Source organism: Geotrypetes seraphini, chromosome 2, assembly GCF_902459505.1.
Source record: "Geotrypetes seraphini chromosome 2, aGeoSer1.1, whole genome shotgun sequence".
Lineage (NCBI taxonomy): Eukaryota > Metazoa > Chordata > Amphibia > Gymnophiona > Dermophiidae > Geotrypetes > Geotrypetes seraphini.
In genome coordinates this window covers 375,524,514-375,552,388 of record NC_047085.1, presented here as the reverse complement: position 1 = coordinate 375,552,388, position 27,875 = coordinate 375,524,514, and the positions used below count along the sequence as shown (strand labels likewise).

The 27,875-nt window shown below is 42.1% G+C and overlaps 1 protein-coding gene across 4 annotated transcripts in view; it reads left to right on the top strand.

Moving 5' to 3' along the window:
* Positions 1-27,038, top strand: part of PTPN3 (protein tyrosine phosphatase non-receptor type 3) — a 710,747-nt gene extending 683,709 nt beyond the window's left edge. For all 4 annotated transcript variants that reach the window (XM_033930629.1, XM_033930631.1, XM_033930630.1 and 1 more), the window contains 3 exons: positions 10,762-10,907; positions 22,842-22,977; positions 25,781-27,038. In XM_033930629.1, the coding sequence (XP_033786520.1) occupies positions 10,762-10,907; positions 22,842-22,977; positions 25,781-25,858 (360 nt within the window). In that variant the 3' untranslated portion in view covers positions 25,859-27,038. The remainder of the gene's footprint in view (positions 1-10,761; positions 10,908-22,841; positions 22,978-25,780) is intronic.
* The last annotated feature ends 837 nt before the right edge of the window (positions 27,039-27,875 follow it).

Sequence of the window (27,875 nt, the reverse complement as noted above, 5' to 3'; positions counted from 1 at the left end):
AAGAAAATATACTGCTTAACCCTGCAGATAAATATTACATCTACAAAGGAAGTATAGAAAAACAAGTTGCCCTAAGGGCCAAAACCCTGTGCTTCAAAGTGAGGAATTCCTTACTATGCTCCTGAATAACTCTTGTAACATCTGGAAAAATATTAGTTGACTGTCCACAAAACAGTTCTTTCTTAAAGAAAGTTGACAACACTAGCATCTCTTTTTCTGAAGCTAGAGTTAAAGCAAATATCATGAGAGTACTGGTAATAATATCTTGGGAATCTTCAAGGAAGGCAGTTATCTCACCTGCTCCAAAGGTGGGGGTCCTAAAGCTGCTGCCTCTTCCTGAAGAACATTAGCTGATTCCAACTGCAAAACGTCCTAAAATATTTTCTGTGTAATATCTCAGAAGACAATAACAGTGTCACAGGGAAACTTAAAAACCTCAAATTATTAACACAAAAATAGTGTTTAATCATTTTGATTTGTAATGCATTACTAGAATATCCTTCACCGCTGAAGTAAAGTTTTCATCTGGTTCTGTGTTACTTCCGTGTCAGCTTTTAACTTTGCATCTTCACTTTGCAGTTCAGAAAAATTAGAAACTTGAACATAACAGTGCTATCTTCTCCATTAACAAACTCTCAATTTTAGTGACTTACATGCCAAATATTTTTTAAGGGAAACATCTCATGCAGGAGATAATTGTAAAGGTAATTCACAAGCTGAATCAAAACTGATTGGCTGCAACTTAGAGTCCACTGTTTACTGAGGTTGCTGTGGGGTTAATTGGAACCACTTCATCTTATCCTGCCATCTCATTGGCATGGAACCAGATTGAACATTGAGGTTGAGGGGGAGTTCTGGAGTTAGGGAAACTTCTTCAGGAGAAACAGTTGACACGCTCAGATAAATTTGCAGGCCTCAATAAATATCTATCCATTGGGCCTTTAGCATCTGGTATCGATGCTGTATATCTCCTCACCATACCTCTTTGCTTGCTTATAATTATCAGAAAAGCTTCAATATATTCTTTTAAATTCTTCAATGTGCTTTAAAGGAGTTTCATATGGGGTACTTTGGCACATTTGCCTGGTATTCTGGATGGGAGGGGTGGAGCAGCTGATGTCATATACTTCCTGTAATGGGAGGCCTCTTCCCCAATTGAGTCAGCACTTCCTACTCTCCACATTGCTTCCAACTACTCACTCACAACATAAAATTCAAATTCAATTATATCATGATATCAAATGAAAAAACCCATAAAGAAAATACAATTAATAAATTAAAACACTGTAGGCCATTGTTTCATTGTGTGCTGGATATTATTCTGAACAAAATAAGACTGGACCATTACTAACTAATTATCTAAAAGGTAAAAAAGACAAAAATATAAAGTCTTATCACTAAACGATTTATTTATTTATTTGATTTGCCAGGGGAGCTCAGAATAGTTTACATTTATTTATTCAGGTACTCAAGCATTTGTCCACAGGAAACATTATTACTTTCATGTTGTTAATGGTTCCTGCAATCCTGAAGACTCAAAAAAGAATCCACTCTAGGATTTCCTTTTTTCTGAATATAAACACTCTAAAATAAATTATAACTTCAAAAACAAAGCTCCTTTAATTCAGGATGTGATATAAAAAAAAGTTATCAGTATCTCATAAAGAATACATTGATCCATTCAGCAAATGCTTGGTAATCTCCCCCCATGCTAAGGCAAGTACACCATGTAAGCAAGGAGTGCTGGTTTGTCTGCCTCAGTTCACAGACTACATAAGCCACAGGTTTAAAACATTACTTTTATTATAAATGTCCTTAAGAGTTACTATCCCACTGATGAGTCCCAAAATATAGCAGGAAAATAATCTTGAAAGTTCTCCTTTCCCTTCTCTGTGTGGGAAAAAAGAAATCTGCTTTCATCAAAGTCTAGGCCGTTGGATGACCATGGAATAAAGGGAGTACTAAAGGAGAACAAAGCCATTGCCAACAAACTGAACACATTTTTTGTGTCTGTATTTACCGAAGACGATATATACAACGTACCAGAAGCCGACAGGCTATACGCAGGAAACGAAGACGGGAAACTGACAAGGTTGACGGTCAGCCTAGAAGAGGTATGCAGGCAGATTGATAGGCTTAAAAATGATAAATCCCTAGGACCAGACAGCATCCATCCAAGGGTAATCAAGGAACTGAAAGGGGCTATAGCTGAACTGCTCCAACTAATAGCCAATCTATCGATCAAATCAGGAAGGATTTTGGAAGATTGGAAAGTGGCGAATGTTACGCTGATCTTCAAGAAAGGTTCGAGGGGAGATCTGGGAAAATACAGACTAGTGAGTCTGACCTCAGTACAGGGAAAGATGGTAGAGGTGCTGATAAAGGACCGCATCATTGATCACCTTGACGGACACAATCTGATGAGGACCAGCCAGCACAGCTTAATGCACTTCTTCGAGGGAATAAACAGGCAGATAGACAAGGGTGACCCGGTCAACATTGTATATCTGGATTTTCAGAAGGCATTTGACAAGGTCTCGCATGAACGACTACTTCAAAAAATTGTGAGCCATGGAATCGAGGGTGAAAAACTCATGGATTAAAAACTGGTTGGCGGATAGGAAACAGAGAGTGGGAGTAAATGGACAATACTCAGACTGGAAAAGCATCACGAGTAGAGTGCCGCAGGGTTCGGTGCTTGGGCCCGTGCTCTTCAACATATTTATAAACGACTTGGAAATTGGTACAACAGTGAGGTAATTAAATTTGCAGATGATACAAAGTTATTCAGAGTAGTAAAGACACAGAAGGATTGCGAAGACCTACAACGTGACATAAATACCCTCGAGAAATGGGCTGCAACATGGCAAATGAGATTTAACATGGATAAGTATAAGGTGATGCATGTAGGTAACAAAAATCTTATACACAAATATAGGATGTCAGGTGAAGTGCTCGGAGAGACCCCCCAGGAAAGAGACTTGGGAGTACTGGTAGACGAGTCAATGAAGCCGTCCATTCAATGCACGACGGTGGCAAAAAGGGCAAACAGAATGCTAGGAATGATTAAGAAGTGGATCACAAACAGATCGGAGAAGGTTATCATGCCGCTGTTCCAGGCCATGGTATGCCCCCACCTGGAATTCTGCGTCCATTACTGGTTGCCGTACATGAAAAAGGACATAGTACTACTCGAAAGGGTCCAGAGAAGAACGCCTAAAATGATTAAGGAGCTGGAGGAGTACAGTGACAGATTAGAGAAACTGGGCCTGTTCTCCCTTGAAAAGAGGAGACTGAGAGGGGACAATTATTTTTAACCTATGTTTTAATGATAGCAACGAGTTGAAATTGCATCTTAGCTATTGTTGCATTTGACTGATGTATGTAGAAGTGTGTTTTTGAAATTGTATGTTCTGCTGAAATGTTTCAATTTCTTTGTTGTGAACCGCCTAGAACTGTTGGTGGGGTGGCATATAAGAAAATAAATTATTATTATTATTACATCAAGATAATGAAGGAAATAGACTTAGTAGATAATGACAGGTTGTTCACCCTCTCCAAGGTAGAGAGCACGAGAGGGCACTCTCTAAAGTTAAAAGGGGATTGATTCTGTACAAACGTAAGTAAGTTCTTCTTCACCCAGAGAGTGGTAGAAATCTGGAACGCTCTTCCGGAGGCTGTTATAGGGGAAAACACCCTCCAGGGATTCAAGACAAAGTTAGACAATTTCCTGCTGAATCAGAACGTATGCAGGTAAGGCTAGACTCTAGGGCACTGGTCTTTGACCTAAGGGCCGCCGCGGGAGCACACTGCTGGGCACGATGGACCAGTGATCTAACCCAGCGGCGGCAATTCTTATGTTCCTTTCCATTGTGCCTGCAGCACTCCACTTTCTCATCTGACAGCCACCTACTGGGCTGGTTGTTACACAACAACAAGCTGTAATCCAATGTCATTGTAGTGAGTTTAAACTCACTGGGACATAACCTTCATTGGTTCTTCAGGGCAAAACTCCCACTACTCTAAAACTAGGTTTGCCAAATTTCCTCTTTAAAAAAAGAGGATGCCCTGTTCTGTCTCCAGCCCCACCCCCAACACGAAATTCCTGTTTCCTTCCCTGAGATCTGGAGGGCCTCTACGCATGTGCAAACGGCAATGTGATGATGCCATGCATTGATGTCAGCACATGCGTAGAGAGCCTCCAGATGCGACCCCAACCTCAGGAACTTTCAAAACCCAGACAGACTACCGGGTTTTGGAAATCCCTCTGGGCACCCAGACAGTCCTCTAAAAAGAGGATATGTCTAGATTTTCCCAGACGTCTGGCAACTGCTATGTGTCATGTATTGCATACTGTGTTAGACCAAAGGTTCATCAAGCCTAGTATCCCGTTTTCAATAGTGACCAATCCAGGCCAAAAGGACCTGGCAAGATCCCAAAAGAGTAAGACAGATTTTATGTGTACATCTTATGGACATAAGAAATTTTTTTTTAATCCTGTTAAGCTAACTACTTTCATCACATTATCTGGCATCTAATTCCAGAGTCTAATTACACTTTGACAAAGAACTATTTTGTCTGTTTTGTTTTAAACTCACTGCTTAGTAACTTCATTGTATGCCCCCTAGTCCTCATATTTTTTGAAAGAGTAAACAAGTGATTCATGTCTACCTGGTCCATTCCACTCAGTATTTTATAGACCTCCATCATATCTCTCTTGAGCTGTTTCTTCTCCAAGCTGAAGAATTCTAGCCTCTTTAGCCTTTCCTCATAGGAAGTCATCCCATTCCCTTGGTTGGCGGGAAGGAAACAAAGGGTGGGAGTGAAGGGCCACTACTCGGACTGGAGAAGGGTCACGAGTGGTGTTCCGCAGGGGTCAGTATTCAATGTATTTATTAATGACCTAGAAACCGGGACAAAGTGCGAAATTATAAAATTCGCAGATGACACAAAACTTTTTAGTGGGGTTGGAACTAGGGAGGACTGTGAAGATTTACAAAGGGACCTGAACAAACTGGGAGAGTGGGTGAATAAATGGCAGATGAACTTTAATGTAGAAAAATGTAAGGTCTTGCATGTAGGAAACAGAAACCCGATGTACAGCTATACAATCGGAGAGCTGGCAATGGGTGAAAGTAGCCTAGAAAAGGACTTGGGGGTACTGGTGGACAAAACAATGAAACCATTGGCACAGTGTGCAGCAGCCTCTAAGAAGGCGAACAGAATGCTAGGTATTATACAGAAGGGTTTCACAACCAGAACGAAGGACGTTATCCTACTGTTGTATCGGGCGATGGTGCGCCCGCATCTGGAGTACTGCGTCCAGTATTGGTCACCGTACCTTAAGAAGGATATGGCGATACTCGAGAGGGTTCAGAGGAGAGCGACGTGACTGATAAAAGGTATGGAAAACCTTTCATACACTGAAAGATTGGAGAAACTTGGGCTCTTTTCCCTGGAGAAGCGGAGACTTAGAGGGGACATGATAGAGACTTACAAGATCATGAAGAGCATAGAGAAAGTGAAGAGGGACAGATTCTTCGAACTTTTGAAAGCTACAAGAACGAGAGGGCATTCAGAAAAACTAAGAGGGGACAGATTCAGAACCAATGCTAGGAAGTTCTTCTTCACCCAAAGGGTGGTGGACACCTGGAATGTGCTTCTAGAAGGTGTGATAGGACAGAGTACGCTATTGGGTTTCAAGGAGGGATTGGATGCTTTCCTGAAGGAAAAGGGGATCAAAGGATATAGCTAGAGGACTACTATACAGCTCCTGAACCTGATGGGCCACCGCATGAGCGGACTGCTGGGCGTGATGGACCCCCTGGTCTGACCCAGCAGAGGCACTGCTTTATGTTCTTATTATTTATCGTCCATCTCTGTACTATTTCTAATTCTGCTATAGTCTTTTTTAAGATGCAGTAACCAGAATTGCGCGCAGTAGGTGTTTTCTAGTTTTGGAGGGCTCCAAATTTAAAAGAAAATAAAATCACAAATATCTGAAGTGGATTTGAACGTGTGTCCTTGGTTCTCAATCCGTTGCTCTAAGCATTAGGTTATCCCTCTATTCTGCTTGGACATCTATGTGGTCATTTTATGACTTGGACCTTCCTAGGCTGCCACAAAGACATATCCCATTTTCCCTGTTCATAATTTAGATGTTCCAGTTTGTAAAATGGATGAGTGTGCTAGACCAGTGGTTCCCAACCCTGTCCTGGAGGACCACCAGGCCAATCGGGTTTTCAGGCTAACCCTAATGAATATGCATTGAGCAGATTTGCATGCCTGTCACTTCCATTATGTGCAAAACTCTCTCATGCATATTCATTAGGGCTAGCCTGAAAACCCAATTGGCCAGGTGGTCTTCAAGGACAGGGTTGGGAACCATTGTGCTAGACATCACTGGCAAATGGACATTTCTGAAGTATTTTAGAATAAACTGTGTGTCACAAGACCTGTTCTAAAATACATTAGAAATGAACATCCTTATTCTGATTTGGGCATCATTCTAAATATCTGTTCCGTATAATTATGTTCTAAGTGTGGTTGAAAAAAATCTTGGCTTTTTCTTTAACAGTTTCTGTTTTTCACATACACACGTGCATTGCTTTTCTGTTCTAATCCTTCTGTTTTAAGCCTGAAGTGAATACAATATATCGCAGAAGTGAGGAAGATTGAGTCGAGGGATTGTGACCACATTTTAAGAATGTGTTAAATAAAAATTCTAATCTACTTTCTAGAACATGGCATTCCCCGAGGTCTTATTAAATAAAGGAAAAGAAGTGCTTGGCATGATCCGTATAATCCCTCAACTAATTAAATTTTTATTATATAGGCCAAAGTGCTTCAGTAGGCAATATAATTATAACTCATGTATAACCTTCTGCGGTACACTATCTCAGTAAATGGATATCTTCTAACAAATAAAATTGCAGCAAATAAGTTGACTATGAAGGAAATACATATCACTAAGGGCTCCTTTTACTAAGCTGTGATAGCAGTTTAAGCGCATGCTTAGCGCACGCTGGATTGCCCCGCACGCTAGACCTTAACACCAGCATTGAGCTGGCGTTAGTTCTAGCCACGTAGCGCGGGATTAGCACGCGCTAAAATCCTGCGTGCACTAAAAACGCTATTGCAGCTTAGTAAAAGGAGCCCTAAGTGATGGATGTTATTTGCAGTTTACATAAGAATCATGCATGCTAGCATTTGAATACCAGTAATGGACTCTCTTCCCCTCCCCCATGTGCTGGGTTTTGTTGGGGGGGGGTTTCAGTTGTGATATAGCAGTTATCTAGGCCTATGGATCCAGGCAGCTGCTTGTAAAGGGGAGATATTCAGGAAACACACAGGGGTGGTCAGAAAAAAAAAAATCTGCGTTACGGTGCAAATTAATAGATTCCAAACATAGATTATTAATTTGCACCGTAACGCTGATTTTTTTTTTTTCTGACCACCCCTGTGTGTTTCCTGAATATCTCCCCTTTACAAGCAGCTGCCTGGATCCATAATACATATAGCAAATGTCACCGCCACAAATGCTCCATTTTTGCCTACTGCCTCACCAGTGAACTGGCCCACAAAGTGTTATGGTGGCAGTTCTGTAAATGGACATCCCCTGTTAGGGGAGCAGCTATTCTGTAACAGCATCTGGGTATGCAGATTCCACTATAGAACACTAGTACAGTATAACCCAGCATCAGTGTGCCTTAGGCCTGGTATAAATGCAATATGGGTGCATTTAACCTAATGTGTGTAATCCCTAACATTATCCATATCAAAGCACAGGTTCAAAATTGCCACATATTGCTCATTCAGACATATGCATCTCTGTCACACTCTTACATTATAATGTTATTTTTATATAATTGTAAATCAAGTTTTCAAAGATTAATAAAAGGCCAGAGGAAAGCATGAAAAAAAAATCTGCTGTTACATCCCATGGGAGTCAGTAGTGGTGGGCCAAGTGGGCTCTTTGAGCTGCGTTGGCCCAAAAAATAGCTTTATATGAGCACAGAGAGTTGACAGGTGTGATGAGTAGAGTCTGGAAGGGGGCAAAAGATACATCCCCCTCCCCCTCAAACCATATATTTTTCTTGATCGGGTTTCTTTCACGCTCAGTTTGGTAGGTGTGGCCTGTGGATCGGGTGCTTAATAACAGAGAAAGAGAAATGATGTGCTGGAGTAAGCATCACTGCTGAAGAACAGGGAGCAGTACCAAACCTACCTCTACCAGAAGGGAATGTCAATTTCTGGGGGGGTTTCCACTTGACAACAGTTAGCCTAGCACCAGTCTTAATTCAGCTTCCCACACCAGTAATTTACTCTGTGTCCATTAGAGCTGTATCAGGTGTACTGGCATGCAGTGGGTCCATATGAGTCCGTGCTTCTGTTTCCATGGTTGCTGGATTGTATCTAGATCAACTCAACTTGTGATTCATGGGGTTTACAGGGTAATTCCAGGATGTAGCCCAGGGGTGCCCACACTTTTTGGGTTTGCGAACTACTTTTAAAATAACCAAGTCAAAATGATCTACCAACAATAAAATTTTTAAAAACACAAAACACACTGTACGCAGAAAAAATTGTCTGTTTTTTGTATAGTTGTTACTGAGGTGACATTGAATAAAGTCAGCTGCCTTGACCTCTTTGAAAACCCGTGGAATATAAATGATAATTAACAATATACCCCCTCCCTTTTTACTAAACCGCGATAGCTATTTTTAGCGCAGGGAGTTGCGCTGAATGCCCTGCGCTGCTCTCGGTGCTCATAGGCTCCCTGCGCTAAAAAAAAACGCTATTGCGATTTAGTAAAAGGGGGCCATAGTGCAAAATATAGACAGCAGATATAAATTCTCAAAACAGACACATTTTGATCACTAAATTGAAAATAAAATTATTTTTCCTACCTTTGTTGTCTGGTGATTTCATGAGTCTCTGGTTGCACTTTCTTCTTCTGACTGTGCATCCAATATTTCTTCCCTTCTTTCAGCCTCCTGTATGCTTCCTCTCCTCCAGATCTCATTCCCTCCCCCAACTTTTTCTTCCTCTCTTCCTGCCCTCCTCCCCTTTCTTTCTCTCCGTCTTTCTTTCTGTCTCCCTGCCACCCCTTTATTTTGGTATGTCTATCTTTCTCTCTCCATGCCCCTTTTCTTTCTGTCTTCCTTTATTTCTCTCTCCATGCCCTTTCTGTCTGTCTTTCTGTCTCCCTATCCTCCCCCAAACCACTGCCGCCGCCATCGGGAAACAGGCTGCCGCTGTAAAGAGGACACTGAAGCGCTAGGCCAACCAACCTTCCCCACCTGACGTCAATTCTAACATTGGAGAGGAAGTTCCGAACCAGCCAGGCAGACGTCGAGTGAGGAACGTTGGTCGGCCTGGCGCTTCAGCATACTCTTTACAGAGTTGGGAGGTAGAACGGAAGGCAATGCAAATCTATCATGGAGCCCGGGATGGGCTCCGCGATTGATTCACGTTGCCTTCGCGATCGACCTTTTGGGCACCCCTGATGTAACCTGTTTATGGCCCTGAGTCTGTGGTAATGCTGACTGCCCAGTTTCCAAGGTATGGCTGTGCAGGTAATGGAGCAGCTTGTATGGACTCTGGGCAAGGAGCTGCCACTGTCCTGCAATCTGTACATTCTGGGGGAAAGGGCTGCAGAGGGTGAGAAGACAGAAATGGTCAGTAAGCCTATGAGTACCTGCTTACTATTCACTCTTCCTCTTCTTCCTTATCAATCCTATAGCACTGTTATATGCAGCACTGTACATAAAACATGTAACACGATCCCTTTTTCAACAGCGCTTACAATCTATTCGAGACAGGCAAACAGGACAAATAAGGAATTAAGGAGCTATAGAATATGGAAATGATTAAAATAAACATGGGTACTGAACAGGGGAATAGGAGATTAAGAGTTAAAAGCAGCCTTAAATTAAATGTTAGGAGTAGGAAGCAAGGAGAAAATGTGAATGGAGGAATAAGAAGAAGAAATTAAAAGAAAGGGGTTAGTGGTGGTCCAGAAGAGAAAGTGTGTAGTATGGATGGGCTGAGAGAAGAGAGTGTGATAGTATGGATGAGTCAAATTGAACCAGAAGGGATAGAGAGTATTTTGATGTAGATGGGAAAGAAAAGTGAAGTGAAGGTGAACTGGTGGAGATGAGCTGAGGATGCAGAAGGCACAGAGATAAAGAAAGAGAGAGTTAAAACTTTCAGTGCTCACTTAGTTCTTCTTTTAGCAACATGATCCTCCTTCTGTATTTTGACTATTAAAGCCTTCCTCGAAGCTCAAGATCTAGCCAAAGTAGGTGTCACCTTTATGTATAAGCAAAATCATTTTTTTCAGTGCATGTACAAAGAATGCACACTGAGACAGTATTGTCAGCACTGCAAAGAGCCATTGGTAACAAAGCAAAATATGTTATATTAATAAGGTTTTCTATTCCTCTTTTACCTATTCAGTTCAAGGTTGGATGACATTGCAAGAGGTTGGGTCAGTTAACTAGGAAATTACAATGGGCAGATTGTACTGAACACTTTAGCTAGATCTTAGACACCTAAGGAAGGCTTTAATAGGCAAAACACAGATCTGTGTCTAGTTTATTGTCGATGATTTTATATTGCATAAAATTTTCAAGTTAGAATTGAATTGGTCTTCCCCTACGTTCTTCTGTTTGACACATTTTACCCATAGGGAGAGTGTTTTTTCCTTTTAGTGTTATCCCACCTTGATGACTGACAGACACCATTGCTGCTTTTCAGACAGGTCAAGAGCATGCTGTTACTCATCTCCAGTATGTAGCATGGCCTGACCATGGAGTTCCAGACGATTCCACGGATTTCCTGGACTTTGTTAACTGCGTCAGGCAAAAAAGAGTGGAAAACGAACCAGTTCTTGTTCACTGCAGGTATTATCAGTTCTTTATTTCCATATTTGTTTATGTGGTCTGTTAGGCTTGGGGATATATGATTTATTGATTCATTTCAGCATGTGTAAAATGCCGTAAATTGGAGTGTTGTAGAACAGTGTTGTAGAAATTTCCTGCCGGTCCACAGGGCCCTAGACAGTGCCCTTCAGCCGCTGGTCCACGGTGTGATCAATGTGGCATTGTCTTCGGGCCGGCTCCCTCTTCCTCAGTGCTGCAGAACACAAAGCCATGGGCAGAGGCTCCTACGTGCGTCCTGCGCCTACACCAGAAGCCTTCTCTCCGATGTTGCAACGTCAGAGGGAAGGCTTCCAGATGAGGCACAGGACTCGCGAGGAGCCGCTGCCCACGGCTTTGTGCACTGCAGCACTGAGGAAGAGGGAGCCGGCCTGAAGATAACACCTGGGGGTGGGGCAGGCCAGAAGGCAAGGCACAGCATGGAGGGAGGGAGAGAGACAACAACGGTAGGGGGAATGATTTTAGTTTTGAATTTAGTGATTGATTTACATCTGCTGTCTGTTCAGGAAGAAATGCATTTGTTTCTTTTCCTCTGTGGTTGTACTGCATGCAGTCTTTTAGTTTTTGGTCCCGTATCTGCCTGGGGTTATCTATGTTATGGTAGGAATTAATATTAAGAAGCATACAGTGTGCTTTGTGTAGTCTAATTTTATGGTTAACCATTATGTGTTGTTAATACAATTATATTGTGTGTATATATGAAAAATGAATGGAAAAAATGGTGTTATGATTAGTACTGTTATGGGGGCGGATATTGGGTGGAGATGGGCAGGGTCTGGTCCACGACTTAGCCCAGTGTTCTTCAACTACCGGACTGGTGCCAGTCCACAAAATAATTATTTTATTGGCACCGGTCCATAGGTGTCAAAAGGTTGAAGAACACTGTTGTAGAACATAAAACATACAAATAGGATTCTCTACCCAAAAGAGCTTACAACCCAAGTGGGCACCTGAGGCTACAAGAAATAGCAATTTGCCCAAGATCACAAAGGGTGTTGGCCTGAGAGGCACAATTTGACTTGATGCCGCCTGATTAGCAGCCCATCAATCTAACCACACCTTACCCTGTTTATAAGGAGAACTGAATGATGTGCCTGTCTCTTTGATGAGTGACTCGTGTTGTACCCAGGGCCGGATTAATGGATAGGCCCAGTAGGTACGTGCCTAGGGCCTGAAATAGTCAGTGGGGCCCGCTGAAGGACGACTTACTAATATGCCAATTTTTTTTTTTTCAGACAGCAATGGGCCCCCCTCCACAGCAACGGGCCCCCACCCGACAATGACGACAACACCGACCCCTCCCCCCCCCGGCATCGACAGACGGCAATGCGGCCTCCCGCCAGCATCAATGGCAATGCGGCCAACGCAGCTCCAAGAAGGTTCCGCGATGAATGCGTCTGCCGGTCCATCCCCATCCTACGTCACTTACTTCTTCCGGCAGACACAGTCATCGCGAGATCTTCTTGGAGCTGAGCTGGCCACGTTGCCTTTGATGCCGGGTGGGGGGGCTGCATTGCCGTCCATCAATGCCGGGGTGGGGGAGGGCCGGTGTTGTCGATGCCGGGTGGGGGCCCATTGCTGTGGCGGTGGGCGTTGCTGTTGCGGGGGGGGGGCATTTTTGTTGCCGTGTGGAAAGGGTGGTGGAGGGGAGAGAAAGGGGGCAGATGCTGATGGAATTGGTATGCAGGGAAAGGGGGAAGACATAAGGGGGAAGGATACTGGATGGAATTGGTTTGGAGGGAAAGAAAGGGGGGTAGATGCTAATAGAACTGGTGTGCAGGGAAAGGAGAAGACATAAGGGGGAAGGATACTGGATGGAATTGGGTTGGAGTGAAAGAACGGGGGCTGATGCTGATGGAAGTGGGGGGAAGGGATAGTAGAGAGTGAAATGCCAGACCGTGGGGGTGTGGTTAAGGGAAGGGAAGAAGAGGAGAGAGATGCCAGACCGTTGGAGGAGGGAATGGAAGAAGATGGATGCCAGACCAATGGGGGTGAAAGGAAAGATAGAAGGGGGAGGCATACAGTTTCTGGAAGTGGCACAGAAGGACAGAAGATGAAAGGAAGAGAGTGACAAGAAGATGAGGAGAGCAGAAACCAGAGAATACAACGGTAGAAAAAAATTTCTATTTATTTATTTTTTTGCTTTAGGGACATGCATCGCTGTTTCCCGTGGTGTTGCATTGTATGCAAAGTCCAGCTTCTTGGTGGTTCAATTTAAACTTTGTCTACGTATTTCTATTTTATCCTCCCTTTTACAAAACTGTAGAGCATTTTTTTAGCGCCAGCCATTGTGGTAACAGCTCTGATGCTCAGAATTCTATGAGCATCTGAGCGGTTACCACCATGGCTAAAAACCATACTACAGTTTTGTAAAAGGGGGAGAGGTTAGTTTGTGATTACATATTCCATACTAGGCGAAGGTGTTCTCTGTGTTTTGTTTGTAAGAAAGACATGGTTTGTTAGCTTTGACTAGCCTTGTTTGGCGAAATGCATCGGGCATGGTTCTTGGGAGCACCTTGAATAAACCTGATTTGAATCTCCTTATTTTCTGCCAATCTTTTTTTTCATGTTGGATTCTTTGGTAGACTGCTTGCCTTGTTGTTTGGTTGCAAGTTAACATACATGGAGTGGAACGTACTAGAGGAGTTACAGATTTGGTTGTTTATACATACATATGGGTTGCAGTTGGTTGATGTAGAGTGAGGTAGTTGAGAGGCATTATAAATTTGGTTATTAATATAGACTTATATTTCGGATAGTATTACTGCTTTACAATATATTTGAACACTTTTATATATGCATGGAAAGGGTTCAGAGTTAAAGTCCTGGGTAAGAAGAAAAACTGTGCTCTGGCATGCTAATCTTTTTTTGTTTTGAATTTTAAAAAAAATACAAGGGGGGCAGTGTACCTGTGTGCCTAGGGGCCCACAAAGAATTAATCCTGCCCTGGTTGTACCACTGAATAATAAAGAAAAGATTTCCCAAATATTTTCTTTTCCTTTTCTGTTCCAGCTTGTTGTTTTGTTACTTTATTAATTTTTGCTGAGAATTTTCTCTTACTAATTGAGCCCAGAGGGTCATGGAGGGATATTTCTCATGCTGTTAGTAAGAGAGATTTTTCTGTATTTTCCTTCTCCCACCCTAAGTCCAAGAATTGTCATCTTTAAGTCCCCAACTCCAATACGATATCTCCTAGTGGTCTTTTAACCATTTATATTATACGATTTTATAAATGGTCTGCTATATTTTTGCAGCCAAAATTATTGAGTTAGCTGCAGGAGCATCTCGAGCAGGAATCAAGTACCCCCACATTGCCCACTGTGTTGCGGCCACTGCAAAGGAAACAACAGATGGGGAGTAATTTTTGTGTCCTATCTCCCTTTTGCCCTATGGGCCACAGTGCTCGCACAGCCCCATGGGATGGCTCTGGCAGCTACTGCAGCTTTTGTGCATTAATCCTTTTCCTCTCCCAAAGCAAATCAAGGAAAGATCATTGCAGCTAGAACCATATTAGCTAAAGAGTATGGGTTCTTATGGAAATAATTCTTCTGGTGATATTAGCGATTCGTTAGTGAAAACATTAAAACTGGATGACTGGAGAGTGAACTCCTGAGAATCAGCTGTCATTGTATCCTCGGTTATATCTTAGCCATCACCAGCTTTCAGTTTAGTTTCTTTTGAGAACAATGGTTCTTGCAGTCCACGTCGTCTGCTGATTTGAGTTGTGAGCCCTGGAGATTCAAGGTCTGCATGTCTTTTCAGCAGGTTGTGTTTTTCTTTTTTTTTTTTTTTTTGAAAATCATTTTTATTAAGGAGTCAACAAGAGAAACAAGCAAATACATTATGAATACAATCAAACAGCCAGAAAAAGAAAACAGCAGGTATCAACGAGAAAATAGAATACATCATGAAACAACGAGGCTGTCCTAAAGAAAAAAAAAACAGAGAACAGCCTCTCTCTCATATCGGCTCCCCCCCACATTTTCGGTGGAATAACATAGCATGCCCCTCCCCCCACCCCCGTACAGCAACAGGTGGGGGAACAAGCTCACCATACAACCCAGCCCATCCAAACAAACATGCACACTCCAGGTACTCATCACAGTCACACCCGAGGGCGGGTGTGTTTTTCTTGTATTGTTCTTAATTTTTTCTTTCCTCTCCTTCTAGGTATTAGTGTATTCTTAGGCATTCTTCTCCTGCCTGCAGAAGTGACTTCAGAGAGTGTGCATGTCTTAATAGAGATGTGGCTACAAATATTGTAGTATGAAAACAAACAATTGTGTACTTGCCTCACATTTTGCTAAAGTACATAGAGCAGAGTCATACAGTATTGGTAGGGAAATGATATTACAATGAATTGAAGTTTATATATTAGAAAATAATTTAAGATATGTTGCTCTTGACTGTAATTTTTCAGAGTATATACTCTTCAAGTTTATCAAGTTCAAGTTTATTATCTTTTTAATATACCGACCATCAACAGGTATCTGGCCGGTTAACAATAAAATTATAAGAAAGAGAAAAAAGTCATAAATATTTAAAGATGATGAGTGGACATCAAAAACATAACTGGACAGACATGAAAGTGAGGGGAAAAGGGAAAGGAGGGGAAAAGTTACATGTTTTGAGAAGAGAAGGAGAAAGTGGGAGTGTCAATGTGCGTTTTGATTCTGGATTGTACATTAGACTGGTATAATGTCTGGAGTATAAGCTAGTGTCTAGACTCCTTTATCCTGTTGTCCGTATTCAGTTTTATAATTAAATACAAAATGGGAAACATCTCAATGTTACATTCTCTTGTTACTTGTGCACAGTTTGGGTAAGCATAAACAGCTGGCAATCATAATATTTTCCACATGTCTATTGAAATAACCAAATATGAAAATTAACTTGGCTCTAAAACCAAAAGTATGTAGGTATAGGTGCCCTCCTTTAAGTGATGTACCAAGGAGGGTTGTCTGCCCCAGGTGCAAGCCCTATGGAGGTGCATGCAGCAGGCACACCGGGACCTCCTGTCCTTCTCTGCTGCTTTTCTGAACTAGCAGCAGCAGTAGTAAACTTAAATGCAGCCATCATGGAACCTTCGGCAACCCCCTTCTCCCACAACTGCCAGTCCAGCTGCCTCCAATGTCACTTTGTCACTTACTTGTTCCGAAGCAGAGCCTGCAGCCATGGGAGTGTGCATGAAGGTCCCACAATGACTGCATTTAAGTTTACTACCACTACTGCTGGTTTGGGAAAGCAGCAGAGATTGGGGAGGTGAGGGGGCAGAATACTGGCTGGAATTGGGGTGGAGAGAGAAAGAAGGGAGCAGGATACTGAATGGAAGGGTGGTGGAGGGAGAGAGAGAAGGGGGCAGTATACTGGATGGAACTGAGACAGATACTGATAGAAGTAAGGTAGAGGGAGATAGAGGGAAGGAGCAGGATACTGGAGGGAATTGGGGTGGAGGGAAAAAGAGAGAGCAGATGATTGTGGAAGTATAAGTAAATCACTGAATACCTCTACACAGATGGGAAAAGGGGGCAATGTCTGGAAAGCAGTATATACTAATGCTCACAGTATGGGAAACAAGATTCTGGATCTAGAAGCTGTGATGGAAGAAGAGGGGTTGGATATAGTGGCAATCATGGAGACGTGGTTCATGGAGAACCATGACTGGGATGTAGTTATACCGGGCTATAATCTGTTCAGGAAAGAAAGGTAGGAAGAAAAGGAGGGGGAGTAGCGTTATATGTTAAAGATCATATTAAAGCCACACAATTGCAGGATCTGCAGGGCAAGGAAGATGCATTGTGGATCAATTTGGAAAGAGGGAATGGTGAATATATTTACATTGGTGTGATATAAAGGCCTCCTTCAGAGATGGAAGAAGTAGATAGAGATTTAATAGTAGACATTCAGAATAGATCTAAAAAAGGGGAAGTCTTGCTTAATAAGTGATTTTAACATGCCAGATTTTGATTGGGGTATCCCTATTGCGGGGTCTTCTAGAAATAGGGAGATTCTGGATTCTCTACAAGGTTGGTAATGGAAACCAGGTGTTGATGCCCCTGTACAGGTCATTGGTGAGGCCCCACTTGGAGTATTGTGTTCAGTTTTGGAGACTGTATCTGGCAAAAGACGTAAGAAGACTTGAGGCGGTCCAGAGGAGGGCGACGAAAATGATAGGAGGCTTGCGCCAGAAGACGTATGAGGAGAGACTGGAAGCCCTGAATATGTATACCCTAGAGGAAAGGAGAGACAGGGGAGATATGATTCAGATGTTCAAATACTTAAAGGGTATTAATGTAGAACAAAATCTTTTCCAGAGAAAGGAAAATAGTAAAACCAGAGGACATAATTTGAGGTTGAGGGGTGGTAGATTCAGGGGCAATGTTAGGAAATTCTACTTTACGGAGAGGGTGGTGGATGCCTGGAATGCACTCCCGAGAGAGGTGGTGGAGAGTAAAACTGTGACTGAGTTCAAAGAAGCGTGGGATGAACACAGAAGATTTAGAATCAGAAAATAATATTAAATATTGAACTAGGCCAGTTACTGGGCAGACTTGTACGGTCTGTGTCTGTGTATGGCCGTTTGGTGGAGGATGGGCAGGGGAGGGCTTCAATGGCTGGGAGGGTGTAGATGGGCTGGAGTAAGTCTGAACAGAGATTTCGGCAGTTGGAACCCAAGCATAGTACCGGGTAAAGCTTTGGATTCTCACCCAGAAATAGCTAAGAAGAAAAAAAATTTAATTAAATTTAAAAAAAAAAATTTAATTAAATCAGGTTGGGCAGACTGGATGGACCATTCGGGTCTTTATCTGCCGTCATCTACTATGTTACTATGTTACTATGGATGGGGTCATACTGGACTTAGTGCTTACAGTGGGTGATCATCTGGCATCCAGTGATCACTGCATGGTACGGTTTAATATTAAGATGGGTATAGAGAGGGCTCATTCAAAAGCAAAGGTTCTAGACTTTTAAAAAAACTAACTTTGTTTGGATGAGGGTTTACGTCAAGGAATTGTTTGGGTGGGAACGTCTGGAAGGAGTGAAAATGTGGTGGGCAAAACTGAAAGGAGCGATTGTAAGGGCGACAAATGTTTTTGTGAGGCAAGTAAGTAAACGTAAGAAGAAAAGAAGACCACGTTGGTTCTCAAAAGTAGTAGCTGAGAAGGTAAGGGATAAGAGGTTAGCTTTCATAAACTACAAAAGATCGCAGAAAGAGGAAGACAGGCAAAAATATCTGGAAAAGTTAAGAGGCTGGTCGTGTAATCAGGAAAGCAAAGATGCAAATGGAAGAAAAAATAGCTGATGTTAAAACTGGGAGAATCAAGACATTTTTTAAATATATTAGTGATAGGAAGAAGTGCAAAAGTGGCATTGTGAGACTCAAAGGTGAAGGGGAGGAATATGTAGAAGCTGATAAAGAAAAGGCCGAATTGCTTAACAAATATTTCTGTTCTGTGTTCACGGCTGAAGCGCCGGGAGCAGGACCGCAGAAGACAAATGTGAATAGGGATGGAGGAGTAATAGACCCTGATTGATTTTCAGAGGGTTGTGTTCATGAGGAGCTAGCTAAAATAAAGGTAGACAAAGCAATGGGGCTGGATGTACATCCTAGGGTGCTGAAGAAACTTAGGAAGTTCTGGTAGCTCCTCTGACTAACCTTTTCAATGCGTCTCTAGAGTCGGGCGTAGTACCGGAGGACTGGAGAAGGGCAGATGTGGTCCCTCTCCACAAAAGTGGAAGTAAGGAAGAATTTGTTAATTTGTAAAGTGACGAATGTTATTTCTCATTTTTTTTTAATTTACATCTTCTATTTTTATATTTTGCACAATAATAGGGACATGCATTACTGTTTCTGTGGTGTTGCACTGTATGCAGGCTGGCTTCTTGGTGGTTCAGTTTAACTTTTGTCTATATATTTCTCTTTTTAATTTGTGATACTTATCCCATACTGGGTGAAGGTGTTTCTATACTGTGTGTGTTTGAAATACATGGTTCTCTGTTAGCACTGATTGTGCGGGATCGATCTGTACTAATCTGGCTTCTTCAGTTTTATAATAGGTGTATTAATGCTCTAGTGTTCACTGCAATACAAGATGCTGCCTTTTCTCCAGAAACAAGCAGGTGATATGCAGGCACACTTGAAGGTGAAAAAATAAAATAAATCTACCAGGTAGTTTAAAAAAAGCCTCCAGAAACAGTTGTGTCTTCAACAGCTTTCTAAATTGTAAGTATGACCCTGCATCACTGCAGATTCTGCAGAGTGATGAGGTAAATTACATGGAAATGTATTTTCAGAAAGAAGCTGGTTAGTGACTAACTAGTGAAATGTGGGTAGAGAAAAGGCTACACTTGGGAAAGGTATGTTGTGGGAGTGTTTTTGAAGTTGAGGTCAACTGAAGCTGGTAAACTTATCACCTGGTTTAGGTAGAAACTGAAAACAGAATTTTAACCAGAAAGATCTACTAAGGATTATCAGAGCGTGCAGTCGGCAGCACTCTGCTTAAACCCTCCAGTCCTCAGAACTGCAAGCGCAGGCTGACAACCAGAAGAGCCATTTTAACAAGGATTTCATCAAGTCTGGCAAGTTTAGGTTCCCAAGTCAATGCGAATGTAGTTGAATATCCTCTGACACAGGACAGTGAAAAACATCATGATATCAGTTTTTTATGCTTACCCAAGCTTGTGCGCAAGTAACAAGAGAAAGTAGCATTGAGATGTTTCCTATTTTGCATTTAGTTATAAAACTGATTAAGGACAACAGGATAAAGAAGTCCAGACAGTGGTCTACACTCCAGGCATTATACCAGCCTGATGCACAATTCAGAATAAAAAAACCACATTGATGTCAGTGAATGTGAAGGGTATATACTCTGAAAAAATTGCAATCAAGAGCAATGCTTTTTTCAAATTGTTTTCTAACATATAAACTTCATTTCATCCTATATAATAAAAGGCTAACTCGCGCATGCGCAGTCCTATTTTCGTGTTCCGTGCGCTGTAGGTCTGTGGCCGAAGGAGTGCGCATGCGCGCGAAAACGTCACCACCCGATCGCCTCCACAAGCCGGACCGCAGCCAGACGACGTTATCCGTTTCTCCTGTCGCCGCCGCCGATCTCCGTTTCTCCTTTGCCGCCCACCCCCTTCTCTTCCCGCGGGTCCGAATGGCGATTCAAGCAGCTTGTACATCAGTCTCCACACGCTGCTTCGGGCCCTTCTACTGCCCTGATTTGCTCTGCCGCGTCTCTGATGATGTCATCAGGGACGTGCCAGAGTAAATCAGGGCAGAAGGGCCCGAAGCAGCGTGTGGAGACTGATAAAAGCGCTGCTGGAATCACCACCTTTGTAGTCCGGCCCGCGGGAAGGGGAAGGGACAGGGGCGGGTAGAGGAAACGCTAATGCTGCTGCACAGGGAACTGGTGGGGGGGGGAGGGGAAGGGAATGCTGCTTTGGACGGACAGACAGACAGAGAGAGGAAGGGAAACACAAAGAAAATAAGAAATACACAGGGGCAGGTGCTCAGGGAACTGGTGTGGGGGGAGGGAAATGGAGGGGGATGGAATGCTGCTTTGGACAGACAGAGAGAGGAAGGGAAACACAAAGAAAATAAGAAAGACACAGGGGCAGGTGCACAGGGAACTGGTGTGGGGGGAGGGGGATGGAATGCTGCTTTGGACAGACAGACAGAGGGAGGAAGGGAGACAGAAAGGAAAGAAGAAAGACACAGGGTCAGGGAGATACACAGAAAGACAGACAGGCAAAGGGGGCCAGGGACAGAGATAGACAGAAAGGACAGCGGGAGCCGCGTCAGGAGGGGTGCGGGATGCGGCAGTGTGAACTTTTCCAATGGGTGCAACTGGGCAGCTGTCGGGAACCTCTGATCAGGGGCAGAGCAAGGTAAGAGTATCATAGGGATAAGAAGGAGGAGGGAGGATAAAAAAGGAAGGGATGCCTACTGCTGGACAGGGGGAGAAGGAAAGAGATGCTGATGGACAGGGGAGGTGAAGAAAAAATAACGGAGGACTAATGTTGGACAGGGGGAGAAGGAAAGAGGTGCTGCTGGACAGGGGGGAGGTAAAACAAAGGGAGAAGGGCTGCTGCTGCATAAGGAGAGCAGTGAAGGGGTGGTGGTGGACACAGTGGAGGTAAAAGGAAGGGAAAATGGACAGGGGGAGCAGGCAAGGGGTGGTGATGGACAGCCAAGGAAAAAGAAAGGCAGAAAGAAAGAAAGCGGCTAAGGAGAGAGAGAGAAAAAAAGACAGACACACACACATATGTTCTAGCAATAAACTTAATTTCATTGTAATATAATTTCCCTTCTGATACTGTATGCTTGATCAGTATTTGTGCAGGAACCTTGCTCATAGAATCTAGCTTCTGCACGTCACAAGTTTAATTAAAGTGCTGTATCTTCTTCGTACCCAACAAAGCCTGGAAATTATTTAGAATCACCCACATAGTATCGAAGCCACAATAGATATAATAATTGAAATAATGAAAGACCGTATTTTACCTCTAAACAAAATAGCCACCGCACATATAGACAGACCTCAGCTAATGAAAACTGAAACCAAAAGCTACAGTGCTTTTACAGTGGCTGACTTTGTGGCACATTTGGAGTGAAAAATTGCCACTAGAGGTAATGGCAGCCATTTTCTGGGCAGAGACAACATGGGTAGGAGCGACACAGAATTACTAAAGGTAAACTAAGGGCTTTCTCCTCTGAAAAAGAAATGGACGTTCCCACTGACTGATTATCTTTCTGTATGAAAACTGATAATGGTGACCCCAATGCACAAGTAAGAGACAACCAGAAGAATCCTTAACAGCAATATTGTCTAGTTAATTGTATGGGTGTCCCTCTTTAAGCCTCAGCTTTCATTGTGCTTGTGATTGCGTCTGTTTTTTTAAACCTAACTAGAGCTCACAGGCTTGAGATAATACTGTCAGTTCAAATATTACATATTGGTTATATAATAATAACTTTATTCTTTTATACCGCCATAACCAAAAGTTCTAGGCGGTTTACACTAAAAAAAGCTGGACAATCAGCGAAATACAATAATACAGTAAAAAAAATACAAATATTTGTAAAATAGAATTTCAATAATAAAACTCACTAAGTAATAAACTTATCGAACTAAGTGATCTTAATTAATTTCCGAAAACTGCAATAGGATAGCATAGTTTGCTGAATACATTTACCTAACCAAGATTGTTGCCAAGATTGTTTCATTTGGGCCTCTTAGACTGCCAGGGATTGTAAGATAGGCCTGAAGGGGGCACCTACAGGTGGGCAGGGGAAGAGGCAACTCCGGTTTGGGGGGGAAGGAAGGGACACATGGGATAATGCACAAATTTTCAGCTGAGACCAAAACCAGGCAGAAAATGGATTTGGGGCCAGTTTCAGCACCGAAGCCAAAATTTGATCAGCCTCTATAAGTGTTTGATGTTGTTTTAATATATATTTGTCTTGAGTAATAAACTGCAGCCAGTTATTTGCCACATTTTAATCTTAGTTGTTTTGAGTTATTTTATAGAGTAAGCAGAATTCAGGAATGTGAATGTTGATGTTATGCTGTTTAGTAAATCTTTTGAATATACTGCTAGTCTGTATTGAATATCCATGTTTAATATCGGTGGTAAGGACACTGGCAAATTGTTGTTTCATCTGTTTGCTTTCTATATTCGACTTTTAACATAAAATGCTCACCTTATAAATGGGTCTTGGCTATAGCAGCACTAGGCGTACGTTTTTGAAGTGTAGTCTCATCTTTAACAACTTTTCCTTTTGCCCTTAAGTGCTGAGAATGGCGTGCTTATGAATACATTATAATGCCTGCTGGTGGCATGTTGTTTGCCTTCATCAAATTCTTTCATAATGTATTTTCTGTTTTGCAGTGCTGGAATAGGTCGCACCGGTGTGCTAGTCACTATGGAAACAGCTATGTGCTTAATTGAAAGAAACCAGCCTGTGTATCCTCTGGACATTGTGCGAAAAATGAGAGACCAGCGTGCTATGATGGTGCAAACATCCGTAAGTAGTAGCTTTGACCCTTCTTCATGGAAAGAAGGGTCAAAGCAGTCTGTGTGTCCGTTCATAGCAGACACTACTATCATTATGCTTTGACCCTAAGTTACGTCTTTGGGACCACCACGCCAAGGGCTCCTTTTACAAAGCTGTGGTATCGATTTCTCCGGCAGTAAAAGCGTGGGATGAATTCAGGGGGTCTCTAATTAGAATATGAATGGGCAAAATTTCAAGGTCTGAATCCTGCAAAGGAGATGGTTTGGATAGGCTGGAGTGGCTCCAGTAGTTGGAACCTAAGGACAGTACCAGGTGGACTTCTAAGGCCTAAGGCTCAGGTATTTCACAAAATGATCATATTTATTGATATGCTATGCAGGCACCCTATGTACAGTGGGTTGTTTTTGTTTTGTTTTTTTCATGTGAAGTAGTGTACTTTGTTGCTGGATGTTTGATTAGGTCTTTTCTGTACATTATGGAGTTCCTTTATTTAATTATGTTCTCTCCTAATGTTAACCGCTGAGAACTGTCATAAGCTTCGGCAGGATATCAAATTTTTAATAAACATTAAAAAAATACAATATAATTTCATCATGAAATTGTAAAGCATGTAATTACAGGGCAGACAGGATGGACCGCTGAGGTCTTTATCTGCTGTCATTTACTTTTTTAAATGCAGCAAAGCCCATAGGAATAGAATAGGCTTCTGTGGATGCGGTCTGTCGCGCACTTATTTAAGATTGCTTATGGATGCCCAAGTTAGATTGTAAGCTCTTCCGATCAGGGACCATCTATTAAATATCAAAATGTACAGCGCTGCATACATCTTTCAGCATTATAGAAGTAATAAATAGTAGTAATCTATGCTTATACAGTGATACCTTGATTTACGAGCATAATTCGTTCCTGAAGCATGCTCGTAAACCAAAATACTCATATATCAAAGCGAGTTTCCCCATAGGAAATAATGGAAACTCGCTTTGATACGTTGCCAAACCCCCCCCCCACCCCGAGGCCAGCGGCGCTGCTCCCCCCCCCACGAACAGGCACACCCCGCCCGAACAACTTGAACTTACCTCCCCCCCCCCCCCCCGTCTGGCACCGGCACACAGCCCACAGGACGTGCCGGTGCCGCTAGAAGATCTTACTGCCTCTGCCGGCCTTGAGCATGCATCTGCGCATGCTCAAGGCCTTCTAATTCTCCCTCTCGCCAAGATTCTGGCACCGGCACGTCCTGTGGGCTGCATGCCGGTGTCAGACGGGGGGGGGGGGTAAGTTCAAGTTGTTCGGGAGAGGGTGCCGGTTCACGCGGGGGGGGCCTTTGCAAGCGGGGGGAGCAATGCCGGTTATCGGGGGGGGGGGTGCTCGCAAATCGAGTCAACACTCGGTTTGCAAGAATGTTTTGCTCATCTTGCAAAACACTCGCAAACCAGGTTACTCGCAAACTGAGGTTTGACTGTATTTATGATCTGTAATTTTGTTCTTTATAATAGTCTTTACCATTTTGCCCTGTACTGACTTCGGACACATGGCTCTTTAATTTCCCATATCACCTCTGGAACCCTTTTTTTATGTTCAAATCTTTTTTATTGAGAATGTCAAGCAATAGACAGCAAGGAACAGAACAAAATCAAAAGAACCAGCATCCAACAACACAACGTATTTGAATAGACAATAAAACAGAAGCAGCAATCCCCACCCTCCCCTCATCTCCCCAACCCCATCCGTCCAGCAAAAACCCCCAAGCCCCAACTCCCCTCCTTCCCCCGATAAACGCACAAAAAATGACCAATAGGTCACTAAGATCCCAAAGGCCCTTACTCTTGTGGCCCATGGAACTACTGTAAGAAGTCCCCCCTCAAAAGAAAAAGGAGAAAAGAAGAGAAAAAAAACCAAAAAGAAAGGAAGCCTGCAGCAACCGATCCCCCTTTTTAAAAATTGTTGTTACATTAGCCACTCTCCAGTCTAATGGTACCACACTGGATTTTAAAGATAAATTATAAATTACAATAGCTCTACAAGTTCATTTTACATGTTTCATCAGTACTCAGGGATGTATACCATCCAGTCTAGGCACAATCTTAACCAAATTTGATTTATCTAAAGGTGGTTTCAATTGACCACTTTATTAATATACAAAATCAGTTTTAACTGATTATCACATTGAAATCCCAGAGAAATAGTATCATTTGGTGAAAGTTGTTTTCCTTGACTAGCAGCCTTCACAACAAGAGGATTTGATTTTTGTGATAACCACATCGCTGGAGATTTCTCAGCATTAAGAATTTACTCATTGTAACAAAGCCCTCATATAAAGTCCAGTTTTTGATTACACTCAGAGAATACCTCATACTGGTTATCATTCATAAAAATGATCAGCTGAACATCTTTGGCAAAAAAGTGGAAGTTCACATCCATACTTTCCAACAGTTTAACCAGTAGTACCAGACTTAAATTAAAAAGCAAAGGAGACAAACAAGATCCCTGGGGAACTCCTCTAAGGAGATTATTCAGGCCTCAGTGTTTAAAAATCTGCATCATCCTTCATGCTTTTGAGTTTCTTTCAGAGCAATAAACATTTTCTCTTGAATACCAATAAAATGAAAAAAAAATAAATAAAACTTCCTTTCAATGATAATGTGCTAACAAATTCAGGAAGTGGGCCTTTAGTCTCCCGAGCAGTGCTGTCAAAGGGAAAAGGCAAATGGTCAGTTTGTTTTCCCGTATTTGATGTTTTAAATAGTTTAATTACCTTAAAATGAGGATTAAATAACAGAGATTGATCACTAACAGCAGCTTTGTCTTTTTACAGAGCCAGTACAAGTTTGTTTGTGAAGCTATTCTTCGGGTTTACAAAGAAGGCTTAGTTCAACCCCTGGATTCCAGTTAGTGCAGCTGTGGGACAGTTCACTGCTTCATGCTCTAATTCTACATATCCAAGTGGACTGATGCTGCAACCCCACTTCCTTTACCAAGAAACTGAAAACACTGGTTCTAAATCAATGGGCTTGCACATCATTGCTGTAAAGAACCTGCCGATTTCCTTAAGAAGAACACCATAGAAAAATGGACGAGCACCTCTGAACTGTGGCACTTTAAATTTTCTGTGGAAGATCACTAAGTCATGTATATACAAATGTGTGTGTATATATATATATATATATATATATATATGTGTGTGTGTATAGTGTATATAGGCATATGTCTGTGTTTGTAATTGTATGTATCGTGTATATGCACACACCCGCCCAAAAAAAAAGATCATTACCACACTAAAACATATCCTTCAGCTTAATATTGCCTTAAAACACATCTTGTCCAAGAAAACACTGCAGTTGCAGTGTTAATGGTCAGCGCTTTGAAAATACAGAGGGATCAATGGACAATGAAAACAACGAACATTAGTCATGTTGCTTTTACAGAAGGTTTTTCACATTCAACAAGGGTAGAATGGCAAAGGTTAAGCCATAGAGAGACTTGTAAGAGCTGGAAAGACCTACCCTCCACCACTACCATAAATCTGGAGGTAATCATGTTAGCTTTCCTAACAGACATTTATTAAGATGAAAAATAAATGCAAACTCAGCTGTTCCTTGCCATGGAGAGAAGGACTGGTGGCAGCAAAACTCAGAATTGCTTCTGGTGTTCTCTACCTCTTCTGTTCTCTTCTAGGCCTCTTTGATTGTTCAGACATGACTCAGGGTTTAAATAATTCATATTAATTATCGTCTTCCTCCACCTTAATTTGATGCAAATCAGCATTATTTATCTTTCCACCCCCCTTGTTTCTCCATTGGCTATATGTTAATATATTTTAAATACAAAGGGTTCGAGGTAGATTTGATCTCCTTGATCCATGATGCTACGATGAATCTCTTACCCTGCTGCTTCCCATTTTCTCTATGCAGACAGGCCTGTGGCAGTGTTTAGCAGCAAAAAACATGTGTTGTATAAGCTATATACACAGACTTTATCTGAACAGTTTTAATTCATATATTGTAAAAAAGCAGAGACTGCGCAATAGGGAAAAAAAATACACCCTTTAAAGCACAGTGGTCTCGATTTCATTTCAAAACTGAAGATATCTAAACAATCTTAAAATAATTTTATTATATTAATTTATTCAAAATTTATCTTTTCTTTTTGCTTATATGTTAGGTGATTCTGTATTTGTAACTAGTGTTAATTTCTTCAAGACATCATATGGTATAGAGCAGTGGTCTCAAACTCAAACCCTTTGCAGGGCCACATTTTGGGTTTGTAGGTACTTGGAAGACCTCAGAAAAAATAGTTAATGTCTTATTAAAGAAATGACAATTTTGCATGAGGTAAAAACTCTTTATAGTTTATAAATCTTTCCTTTTGGCTAAGTCTTAATAATAATATTGTAATTTATAGCTGAAGAGACATGATCAAGAAACTATTTTATTTTACTTTTGTGATTATGATAAACATACCGAGGGCCTCAAAATAGTACCTGGCGGGCCGCATGTGGCCCCCGGGCCGCGAGTTTGAGACCACTGGTATAGAGCAAAGGTATTATTTAAAAACTGACTCAGATATAGAAAGCTCTCAAAAGATATATACGGTGGATGCTGTGTGTAAGAGAAAATGATTGTGTCTAAGCATAAACCGCAGAATAGCTTTGGAATAAGGATGTTCTAGCTTGAATTATACATTGGGGGCATGAATGGGTGGAGTTTATTTTCCTTCATTTGGTTTTCCAGGCACAAAGGAACTATTTTAAGGGGGAGGCCAGAAGGTAAGAAATTGGGGCATTGGTACAGGCTTTCTGGAGTGGGGCTTTGGGGTCCGGGGGGGGGGGGGGGCTGTTAGTTATTCCGCTACAATGCAACTGCAGTAAAAGAGTGAGCTAACTTTTTAACACCTCCTCAGACCCTGGCGTT